The sequence below is a fragment of the Pagrus pagrus genome (genome assembly GCF_965226575.1).
Source record: "Pagrus pagrus genome assembly, chromosome: 18".
Classification (NCBI taxonomy): Eukaryota; Metazoa; Chordata; class Actinopteri; order Spariformes; family Sparidae; genus Pagrus; species Pagrus pagrus.
The window spans coordinates 22293190-22305877 of record NC_140202.1 but is presented as its reverse complement, the minus strand read 5'-3'; the positions used below and the strand labels follow the sequence as shown (position 1 = coordinate 22305877).

General features: G+C 40.8%; 1 protein-coding gene across 4 annotated transcripts in view; it reads right to left on the bottom strand.

Annotated features, from left to right (window-relative positions):
- The window catches only part of LOC311274301 (single-stranded DNA-binding protein 3), a 43062-nt gene that overhangs the window by 19867 nt on the left and 10507 nt on the right, over positions 1–12688 (bottom strand). For all 4 annotated transcript variants that reach the window (XM_084381866.1, XM_084381863.1, XM_084381864.1 and 1 more), the window contains exon 4: positions 8688–8772. In XM_084381866.1, coding sequence (XP_084237992.1) covers positions 8688–8772 — 85 coding nt within the window. The remainder of the gene's footprint in view (positions 1–8687; positions 8773–12688) is intronic.

The window sequence follows — 12688 nt, the reverse complement described above, 5'->3', positions numbered from 1 at the left end:
TCTTTATTAAAACCAACTGGCCTGGGGAAATACGAAAGGATCCAACAGTGCTTTTCTAGTTTTTGTAGTGGCGCCCACAGTGCCGCCTATATCTACCTTTCCATTTCAGCTCGACGCTCAGAAGTGGCAGACTGTCAGGAAGCCGTTTGACAAGCCTGCCTCCTTGAATCAGAATAACTCGATTCACCAAGAAAGTAAATCTACAGGAATTTGTCTTGTTGACACTGTCGCAGGTAAACAATGATGCAGACAGAACACACAGGTAGGTAAGGAGACAACAAGCGTGCACCTTTATGCAAAGAAACAAGACGGCAGAACAATCCCGAGCAGACATTAGTGCTGCACTAATTAGTTGATATAATGAACATGGCTTTTTGTAGTAGAGTTGAATTATTCATTTTTAGGCTGGATGTATGGAGAGGAACGTCTGTAAATGAATGAGCGTGCAAAAGGAAGCACAACTTGAAAGAGCTTTAATGCCTGACATGCAGCGGGAAGGAGAAGAAGAAGAATACATTTCTTTCATTGAAGTTGGCTGAAAAGTTCAACAAAACCCACGGGACACATTTTCAAATGTCTGGGAATATTTACACTGTTTAAACTGTGAACTATATTTTAATGGCCTTCCTCGGCAGCGCTACACAAACACGACGTCAACGAGTCCCGGAGCCACGTCTGCAGTTTTTATGTTACCTGACTATCAAGAATACCGTATCCTGACTACATACCTGAACTGTAGCTCGCTGTTGCTTCGGTAGTTTTGGACGGAGAACTGCTAACTTCACCATTATTTTACAGTGTAATATAAAATTTAAGGATCGGCAGATTGGGTCACTAAATTGAGAAAAACCTACTTGAACTATTTGCTGTTTTTGAAACTCGAAAAAGCTCAAATTGGCTGTGAATTATGGTTTTCTTTGCCACAACATAAGAAGCTAAATAAAACGAAAATGGAGCAGAGAGTGTCATCTGACCATGTGCACTTTATGGTTTGACTGGAATCATCCACCTTTTTCTACTTTTTGTAATGACGCATCACACTAAGACCTTCATCGGCTCTCCTGGTGGCCATAGCATGCATGCTTGAATCTGGCTAGTGACCCTGCATGTGTCCTCCATCAGAAAATACATTTAAATTAAGAGTGATGAAGCATTAATCATTACATTAGTTGACAGAATTAATTGGCTATAATTTTGAAAATCAATTCATCTGCCCAAAGTAAACTGGTTCCAGCTTTGCAAAATAAAAGCTTACCTGCTTTAAGTCGTCTTAAGCCCCATTTGTTTGGGACTAGTATTACCAGGGGACCTTGTTAGTGTTGTGTGCGATGCATTTGCACAGGATAAGCAAAGACAGTATTTTAAATCATATTTATTTATTGACATTTTCTCCAGGTGATGATGTCAAGGCTCTGTGTAACACTTGCAGAAGCAGAGTGTCTGTTCTTTAGCAGTCACATCTTTAATATGGTTTAGAGTTCATATGCTCACTTACGGTATGTGTTATAAGCACGAATAAACATTTGCAGCTCATTCAGATCAAGTAAAAGATGCTTCGTGGTTGCACTTGGGTAGGACCAACCTTTTGTTACTCCTGAACTTCTCCGTCACGCATTTTACATTTTAATAAAGCTGTTAAACAAAAAGCCACAATCACATTTTGTACTCGTTCTGTCTGACAAAAGAACCGTTTTCTGTTGTCAGAGAAGAAACACAACCCCGAATACTTTATTAAAGTAAAGTAAAAATTCCTCCACATATTGCCTACCATGTTTCACCAAATACCACACATGGCAGATTTGCATGGGATTAAGATCACAGATATTTTCTGCAGTTAGTACAAATTACTAGAGGTCCCCAGGTAATACAAGTCCTTTGTGAAAAAGAGCTTTATAGGATAATACGCAGAATATCTTTGCGGTTGGGACCGTTGGTTAGACATAACAAGTATCATCTGAAGACTTCACCCTGGGCTACAAACTTTCTGACATGTTATAGACCAAACAATTAATCAAGAACAACCAGGCAGAATAATAGGAGAAATAAGAAAATAAGAAAAAACAGAAATAATGCATCTGAATATATTACTGACACAGAGCCAGGTATCAGTTTGTTGATGCTCACAAGCTACTCAGATAAGGTCACTGAAGCTTCTTCTTCCAGGTCTGAGGGAGCTTATCTGGTTTGGTTTGCAGGAAGCAGGTTTAGATCCCGCTTCAGGCAAAAAAAGCTGCAGACAAGTAACATAAAGCAACAACCTTTGATTCCTGTTAACATTCACTCCGCTTCTATCGTGTAATGAATGATATCCACCTCCCTGTGGCACCAATATTCAAACACTGACGTTGTGGCTCCCTGTGAGGACGCCATGTTGTGTTTGCTTTTCCGTTTTAGTACAAACCTACAACGTTGATGAATAATCTATCAGAGAACAAAAGACTAATGATCTGATTGGCTGCTACAGTACAGTATGTAGATGGGCTATACAGAATAGCATTGATCCCTCCCTCTCCATTTCCCTCTCCCTTTCTCCCTCACCCATAGGACCTACCGGACAGATCAATAGTGCTCAACACATTATTGACCTCCGCCTGATACCTTTCACAGGGATAAAGACAGAGACATAAACAGTGGATGGAGCGAGGGGAGAGGTAGGAAGAGACGGGCAACGTATCCGTGTGTGTGTCTGTATTTATGTGTGTCCCTGCCTGGAGTGGGTACTAATCTACATTCTGGTTCACACTGATATGTACCTCATCACTGTCTCCTTGACCTGCTGTCCTTAGCGCACAGAGAGAGGGAGAGTAAGAGGGAGGAGGAGGAGGGGGGAGGAGGAGGAGGTGAAGGAGTGAGGATGGAAAAGAGAGTGAGAGGAGTGTGTGGAGGAAAAAATAGCTGACTGTGGCGATCTAGCTAATTTATCAGCCCAGTCAAAACAAGTGTGTTTCGCTCTGGAGCAACAGGATACGGCTGCTACTCTCACCGTCACGTCTGACAAACAAATGCACTCACACACACAATCTCTGAAAGCCCAGCTGGTCCTCTAAACTGGCACACCAAACACACACGCACGCACACGCGCTTCCCCAAACGCCGCTGCCAAGGTAGCGGTGCTGAACCAGACGGGCGGGCTCGTGCACAAGCAAACACACATGCGCACACACACACACACACCACCGGATGACAGCACTAATACATGCTGCAGACACAACATCCACTTAGCCAACACTCCAGAGGGAAGGCAGAGAAGGCGAAAGACAAGAATATGGAGAACAACTGTGAACCAGAATATCACTTCAGCTACAACAGGAGATCTTCTCCACACTCTGGCATCAACAGTAGAACATAGATGCTGATGTTACACTTCTTATTAAAACGTAAATAACAAAATGGCACCCTAATCGTCCACACACATAAAACTCAGCCAACCCTAATCAGAACCCTGAACACTTGCTCTTTCTACTCCACCTACATGTTTGTGTTCATGCAGGGGTCGAGTCAAATTAAAGTAGGGATGTATGCGATTGGTTGATAAGTCAATTAAACGTTGACCCCTTCACAAGTCAGTGAAACAGAACTGATTGAGTGTTTTCTTAAAGGGTAAGTTCAACCAAAAATGATTAATTAAAAGATGACCTGGTGCGGAGTGGAAGTGGCTCCACTGCCTCATAGTTATGTCGGGTAACAAATAAATGATTCACAAAATTAGACTAATATCGGCTAGTACTATCAAACTTTTTGTATCAGTGTGAAACTGAGAATATCACCTGTATAATTCAATACCTTTATTATCCATCCCTCGTGTATTTCCCACAGTCTGAAGCTACAGTCGTCTGTTCTGCTGCAGTTTCACATTCCTTCCCAGGCTTCAACACAAAGAGACAAACTGCTGCCTTCACTCCTCTTAACACAGCAGGCTGTTCAACATGTGTATTGCAGTTTTTCCCAACTTTATCACGCAGCTAATTATCAAGTTTAATGGAGCTCTTGTCACCGTTTTTTTTATTACAGCACACTGAAACTGCTGGTAGAGAGAAGAGGCAGAACAGAGATTAAGGCTGAATGCATGTAACCATCTTTTGGGAGAAATTAGCTTCTTTTGATTCAAAAGTAATTAGGATTACTTTGGCTTTAAAGGAACGTCAGAAAATTGCTGGATAATGTTAGTGAAGGGAGCCAGTTTCAATGGACACGTCTAAAAACTGAAAGCTGACTTCTGGTGGGTAAACCAAACCTGAAGCATAACAAGACAGCTGTAACTGTAACTAATACAGCTGGGTTTAAATATTTCATGAGCATTTAAGGCAAAGGAAAAACTCAAATGACACCACCCTGTAAGGCATCAGAAGGTATTTGAAAACCCTGAAATGTACACTAAGAAAAATTAGGCTTCCAGTGCTTTGTGCTGTTTGTGCTCGGAAAAAGGCGGATTTACACAGGCAGATGAGATTGTTGCATATTTAAGACAATTTAATATATTGCAATGTGCATTGTTGTTTCAATCTCTTCAAAATAAGTGCTAACGAGTATAATTTTCGATGGGTTGGAGCCATTATTTTAAGTATAAGCTCTTATTTTCCTAAAATAGCCCATACCCAAATGCCCCATTTAATGTTAAATAAAGCTGCCTTCAGTGTTATGGATTTAAATGCACATAAACCTCATGACTCCATTTAAATTAGAAGACAACAAAGCCTATTTTCCATTTTCCCCCCTTCTCTCACACTTTGACATTTGCCCACTCAGCTCCATTTTCAAATACCTCAACTGTCTCTCGCTCGTGTCTTCATGTTGTCTAGGCTGCCCTCTCCTCCTCGGCACTACTAGGCATTGTGGGTAAACAGCTAGATTAGCCAATCAATCTTCTCTTGGGAGCAGAGGTAGTAGTGTTGGTGAGGGAGGAGGGGGTCAGCGGCGAGATAGAGGTAGAGCGGGAAAGGAGGAGGAGAGTTGGAGAGAAGGAGTGAGCGATAAGGCGAGTGAGATGAGTGGGGGGCGGGGGGGAAGCAGGGAGTAAGAGATATAGTAAAGAGGGTGGGAGGGAGGAGAGGAGGTATGATGGAGGTAAGGTGCAGATGTGGAGGTGTCGGAGAAGAAACAAGATGTAAAGAAAAGAGGGGTTGGAGTGTGAAAGAAGTGATAAATGTCGGCAGAAGATCATAAATGCCGGTAAAACTAGAAGAGGGCTGCGATGAAGGAATTAAGAAGCATCAACAACTTAACTGCGGGTTGACACAGTGTTGGCAGCAGATTTAAGACTGTACATTCATTAGCACCCGTTCCTATACTTTTAAAATGTATCATGTTATGTTCATTAATTGTGCGACCGAGCGTTGCGTAGTTGTGCACGCTTATCACAGGTTGCATATGTCTGTAATAGAGCGGGACTCATTAAATCAATTTGTTAGCTGTTAAATTAATTGGCAACTATTTTGATTATCGGTTTGACTACATTTAAAAAAGGTCTGAATTTTCTGATGGCAGCTTCTTAAATGTAAACATTTTCTGGTTTCTTTCCTCCTCTATGACAGTAAACTGAATATCTTCAGGCTGTGGACAAAACAACACATTTAAGGACAAAACAAACATAACTAGCACATTTCTATGACATTGTCTATTGTTTCTATGCCAACTGAAGATTGGCAGGCGCTCTAGATTAAGTCATCTTGTTGCACTCTCTTCTCCTCTAATAGTTTAATGGCAGCCAACTGTAACATTAGTGCCAGCAGATTTCTGTCTAGATGTGCCCTACTCCTAGCATTTGCATATACACCAGGAGTGTACAGACATGCATGTTAATTTGCATTTTCTTTAACCAATTATATGCAAATTTGGTTAACATCTGTGCTACATTTGAATGGGAGCTGCACGATATGGAAAAAATAAAATCATGTTGGGGTTATTTTTAAATGTATTGTGATTGCAGTATGTTTCACGATTAGTTAGAAAACTAACTTATCACAAAAATTGCGGCTTCTGCAATTTGGATGTTACACTGCAGCCTTGATTTGGATGGAAACTTGGCTTTTGAGCTGTGAGCAGTTCAATGAAAGGGTGATGTTACCTGATCAGACCGTTTCATTTCTAGTCATGAAGAGGTAAAGCCCAAGGTTTCCAACAGCGTATATAAATAAAAAGCACCTGCACACTTATGCCAACTCTGTCCTTGTTACATCTGTTCATGAAAGTATGACATATAGATTTTGTGAAGTGTCACAGAGAAATGATTAACAATTAAAAACACATCAAAATAATGATATGAAATTAAATCATATGAAACCCAACACTAGACATGAACTTCTACAGTCCAACAGTCCCTGCATTACTTTTAATATTCAGTGTCAGGACTTGTGGTAAAAAAGTTGCCTTAGCTGCAACTGTAAACCTTTCCTGCATCCAGCAGAGAACTGTGATTATGCCTCTTAAATGCTGGCCTGCAATCTAGCAATCCTCAAAAGACTAAAAAACTCTTTTGAGGTGAGGTGAAATATTGTTTTTTTTTTTTCTTCCCGATGCCTCCACCCGGCTCTTTCTTTTGAAACCGGTAGAAAGGACCTGTGCTCAGAGACTAGCCTCAGGGGGCTGGAGCCAAAATTAAACCGGTCCCGTCTCCTTCGCTTTATCACTGTTCGGAGCAGACAGCAAAAAAACGTGTAGCACACCCATCTACGTTTGTACAGTCACACACACACACACACACACACGGTTAACTGGCACTCTGGCACTGAGGGTGTGAGCCCCTCCACCCTCCTTCTATGGGCTGGTTGCCAAAGATGCCCCCTGTCCAAAAATACACACACACAGACACACACACACGCTCATGCACACACACATAAATCCCTGGCTTAGCCTCGGCCCAGTGCTGGGATTACCGGATTAGAACTCTATTCCATTATCTCCCCACACTATACAGCGCACACACACACACGCACACACACACACGCACACACATACATACACACAATGCCACACTGTCTTGGCCAGCGAGGACGCACAGTGTCAATCACAACACATGACATTTACACACAAGTGGATACAGTTACAGTTTCTCGTCTGAGTGGAGAATAAGACACAGTTGTTTACAGTATTATTAGGCTGTACGGTGGAGCTGCTGTTATTGTTAGGATTTTATTGTGAAAAGGACCTGGACCCTAGACAGTAAGCAGCCAACCTGCTGAAGTGTCCTTGGGCAAGACACTGAATCCCTACACATCCGGAACAAGGCCGTTCCATAGCTGACCTCTGACCTCAGAGAGCAGCAAGCCGGGGGAAAGCAAGAATTTCTCCTTCAAATGCTCAATAGGAAGCAAATAATTCCTCGAAGATGCACAAAGAAGAAAAAAAAAATACACTTAAACCCACACGATCTTGAATAAGAATCACAATGTTCATGATTTTCTCACTCAAGTCAGATTAATGTCAAGGAAAAATGATAACTGGTTGCTATATGCTATACAATATAGCGAAAAAATTGCAATGAGTGCTCTTTGAAAATGGGATAAAGAGTATTCAATATACCAGAAGGTTATCCAGCTACTCGTAACATAAGAATGGTATTGAAAAGCTTTTATTATTGTGGCTAAATCATTAAAAAAGGCAACATGTTTTGTCACTAGATCCATTAGGGCTCAAAACAACCGTTGTTAGCCACTATAATAAAGGTTTTTAGTACATCCCTTCTACTTTGAACAAACTGTATTATAATTGGGAGTGCCTGGATTGCCTTTGAGCTTTTCCAAAAAACAAATAATTTAACTGATAAAGCCAAAAATCACAACACAATACATCTTACAATCTGTAACACATACAATATCCTCAGTCCTTAGACGCCAAGTCTCAGAATTGAGATCATGATTTTCCCCAATACAAAACCTCCAAGGATTGGAAATATTTAGTTTCTTTGATATCAAGTCAAAAACTACAAGCCTGTGTAGATAAAACCTTAAAGACTGAAGATGAGGCGATTCTGTGAAGCTGAAGACAAAAACTGCTGGCTAAGTAGCTACGGTGTGTCCTTTTCAGTGTCACCATCTTTGAACCAGCAAAACTTCCATTTGACAAAATGTGATCCTGATAACAAGCACAAAGCGTTCTTCAGAACGGTCAAAGACATTTCTTTTCTCTTCCTTAACTCACTTTCACTTGGTTTGTTTATTTCTGAACTCTTTGCCTTTGCAAAGTTAACCACTTGGTGCAACTCTGTCTTCTCATTAACTGATGCAACTTCAGAAATTAGTAGTGCTTGGTTTGATGCAACAGATCTCCCTGCTGTAGCTAAATGAAGAGTTTTTGCTGCTTTCAACTGTTTATCTTCAGGTTTTGGAGCATTGGTAAGGAGAAAAAAAGGAATCTGAGCCAATTAATCTACTAATTGAGACAATAATTTGTAGTTTAATCCATAACTTAGTGCTAGTTACAGCCCTACTCCTCAAATATGACAAAATGACACAAATATGTGACATTAAGATAATTATTTGCGTCGTCAAAGTATTTTGTAGTCATTCAGAATTTCGAGTAGTTAGAGTAAAATGTTCAAAGTTTGCTAATGAGTATATTCCCTGTCTCTGAGGTGCACATTATCCCCTTCTTAAAAATATTCAGTGTTTACATGCTGGTTTTCAAGCAGCCGTACAAAGAAACAAACACCTGATACCACAGTGAGCAAAGAGTGTTTTTCTGTCACTTACGTAGTCATGGAAGGCCTTGGCCTCACTGGAGTGCTCGCATGTCTCCCTTCGGTCTGGAGCCGCACAATACAAATCCCAGAATACACTGAAATGGGGGGGGTGGGGGGGGTGTTGGGAGGGGTGGAGAGGTCAAAGGTTAGCAAACAGAGCAATACAAGCAAATGTATAACAGCTATTCACAACCCATTCACACACTCTCACTATCTCCCTAGCACTCTTAAACTGCCTCTTATACACTTGAGCCTCACTGTAAGAGGGACACAATGCCAGAGTCGACCCCCTCAATCAGCCTCTCACTCACTCACTCACTCAAACACACACACACACACGCGCACACACGCTACATTACTTATTTGCAGTCCTTTCATTGACTGCATCTATTTCATCACCCTAAACCTGGACTGTTACACTGACCTGATCCTATACACGATTCATAAAATATGCCGTTTTACCGTGATCACTTGAATTTGTTGATTTGATCCTTGAGAGAGCTGAAACAGGCACTGGCCACTTTCTTAGGTACACTTGTACAATGTCATGCAATCCAACGCGACAGCTCTTCTATGAATTAGAAGAATAGTAAGGTTTATACATTTTCAGTTGTGTCTACTTTATCATCATTGTTGAGGTCGTAGTGGGTAGGGGTGTCACAACCAATCAATTCAGATCCATATGTCGATTTAAGGATTAACAATCTAATATCATTGATGCAAAGTAACATTGTTCCATATCATAAACTTTATGACGCACCTTTATTTTGAAATTTGTTTTGTCTCCTCGACAGTTCCCACTAAACCAAATATTATACTTTTTGTTAAAAGTTTCTTGTTAACCAATGTTTTATGTGCGTCGAGTCAATTTAAAGTAAACTTTTATTTATGTGTTGTTTTTCTTTCATGGCCAAAAGCAGAAAAGGAAGTGGTGTCAGCTTCTGGCAATTATTGGATCATTTCCCAAAGAATCAATATGATATCGGATTGTTATGAAACTGGTTATTTACAACCCCAAACAGTGGGTGGTGATGTTGTCTTTGACAATGTCAATCAAACATTACAATCTTTGTAAAGGCAGAAATTATGGCAGAACTGTTGTATCTAATGAAGTGGCCAGTGAGTGTACACATAAACTGTTTCCATACAAGCTTCTGCTAAGTGGTAAAAATCACAGACGCACACCTAACGACAGACTGCCTGTGTGCTACCTGTGTAAGAGGCCTTAATTGAATCAGTCTTTTAGCATTGATTTAGTGGAAGTGCTACAAACCGAGGGAAACAGCAACATGGCTAACGAGAGGACTAATCAGGCAGCCACTTCACATGTCCTGGCAATCTGCGACGCACACAGACATGTTGAATCCCAAACATCTGGAATTTTTCATACACCTCTGCACTTCATAAGACGCAGAAATATTTTGGAGGTTAAGTACAGTCCTGCTATGAAATCACAAACTCCTCTCGGGCTGCAGTTTTGGCACACAAAGTGGAATTCATTGACTATTTGGATCTCAAAAGTTTAAGTATTACTTTCATGAGGAGGACAGAGCGCGCATGGTCGAGCTTCCCATGATAAAAGGATGTAAAAGTGTTGCTCAAGGACACATCAACAGTGAGAAATACTTTGAGGGTACAGGACTTAAACCATCCAGTCAAAAAAAAAAAAATCTCCTTTTCACTACAAGCCTGAACAAAGAGAGGAGGAGAAGAAAAGGGAAAAATGACTAGTTTGCTCACAGTTGAAAGATGAAGTCTGTATCAATAAGAGGAATAAAGCACTTCTTTAGAGGGAGCTTATACAAGACACCATCATTTTATACTTTATTTTACCCCATATGTGAAAGAAAGAACCTAGATCTAGATTTAAGTCCTCAATAGAACAAAGGCTCTAACTTTCTTTAGATTTACCCAGGTTTCTATGGTCGCATATTATTATTCTGTTCCTTCATTTTCTCTTTATTAAAACATGTCCTTGCTCTCATATTGCTGATGGCGCTCTATAGGCCTGGTGTTCATTCATCTGACTCAGCAGAGACTCCCCCCCCCCTCCCTAAGGTGAAAAGTTACAATAGAGATTGTACTTTTTAAGAGCATTTAAGGGTATATTTACAGGTCTGTAATTTTACACCCACAACTTTTTTAAATATTTGTTCCTTTGTAATATGTGCAGTACTAATTTAAATCGGTGTCCTTCAGCAACACGGCGAACTTATTCTCACTCTAGGTTTTGTAGCTGTGCCCTAATCTTTCTCAGGAAGGAAGAAGTGAAGTAAGGTTGTTTGGCTAAAGTCTTGTGTGGCGAGCATTTTTTGCTATTTGATTTAAAAGGAAAATGTAATATTGTATCTTCCTGTACTGCATCTTCTGACTGTCAACAAATGCCCATAAAAGACCGAAACTAATAATGAATTGATCCTGCTAACAAATATTCTCTGAGCACCTCTGTGCCACAGACCTTCATTGGTGTACAAACACTATTGAAACACATATGAGGCAAACTGTTGCATGGGGTGACAAGGAGCATCATATACAACTTTCCAAAGGGACGAGGAAGGAGGAATTTGATGTGTTCAACAAGGGATCGACCAACATGGTTGTTGGATATACATTTCCAGTATAAATAAAAATCTTAGGGTCAAAACTTTGAAGTACTGTACTTAAGTACAAATTTGAGTTACTTTACTTGAGTATTTACATTTTCTGCTACTTGACAGTTCAACTCAACCACATTTATTTGACAACTTTAGTTACTTACTACTTAGTACAGACTGCAGAGTGGTGATTACAGACATGGAAAGACTGCTGCATCGGAGCCAAAAAAACACATTTTTTAATTAATTTATTTTACACAGATAACCGCAAAAATGCTGAATATAAATGGCTCTAATATTCGGCCTGGTCGATAATCAGTCCACCAGTAGTTTCCACCACATGGACCAGGGTCAAAATGAAGTTCAAGGAACATGGTTTTACCCCCTTTAAAGTTGGGGGTTAGTACTTTCCAGATGTACAGCAACTATAGGGGTGGGGCTTGCAGCGCTGCACATAACTGATTGGTTGAGTACTCCCAGCATTTAATTTCAGCCAACATGTTTTAAAATCTGCAGAAAAACAGTTTTTGGGGTTTTTTTGTTCGACATGGAGATACAAAAGAAAGTGTACGACAGAAGGACGGCAGTGCCGAGCACAAATGGCGTGTCAAAACAGTTGTTGCTTTTCATACGTCAGTGGTTTAATTAGCCTCATCTTTGCGCGTCTTCAGACCGCAGTGGAAATGCAGACAACAACCGGCTGAAGGAACAAACAACATTTTAGTTAAAAGTTGTGGGTAATTTGAGTGAACCTGCAGTGAATCACCAATATATTTTTAAAATGGGGTTTAAAAATGTTGTAGTAGGTCGTTTAGAAATCTGATCACTGACCAGCTGTATGTAAACATGACATGTATATTAAAGTGCTTTTAAATGTCTTGCGTGATTTCCTGCCCCATCTTGATTTCTCAAAAAAAAAAAAAAGTGAAACTGTTGATCGATGCTTGAGGTGATGACCCTTAAGGTCAAATCTTAGCCAGGGGCAGAAATGACAGGAGGAGGTGTTGGGGGAAGGAGGAAGACAGCGGATGAAGAGGTGGCACAAAGGAAGATGGAATGCAACGGGTTAATCTGCTAAGAATCCCTCTCCCACATGAACAAAGGAGAAAAGTGGGAGGTGGGGGGCACACAAAGGGTGACAAGAGGGTGAGGAGGGGGAGGGGAGTAGAGGGAGCGGGGGGGTGGGTTGGTCCATTCCCTAACCATCTGGATCTATTGTTTCAGGACCGGGGGTGAAGGGATGGAGAACTGGAGGAGGGGGTGAAGACATGGAGGGAGGGGGTCACGCCCTCGGTTAGTCTGGTCAACCCCAAAGCTGAGACTCTGCATCACCTCCAATCCATAGGAGTCACTCTTAATCATGGCTGAGCAGGAATACCATCAATTATTTTAAAATTTGGCATTTTTCAAGTAAATT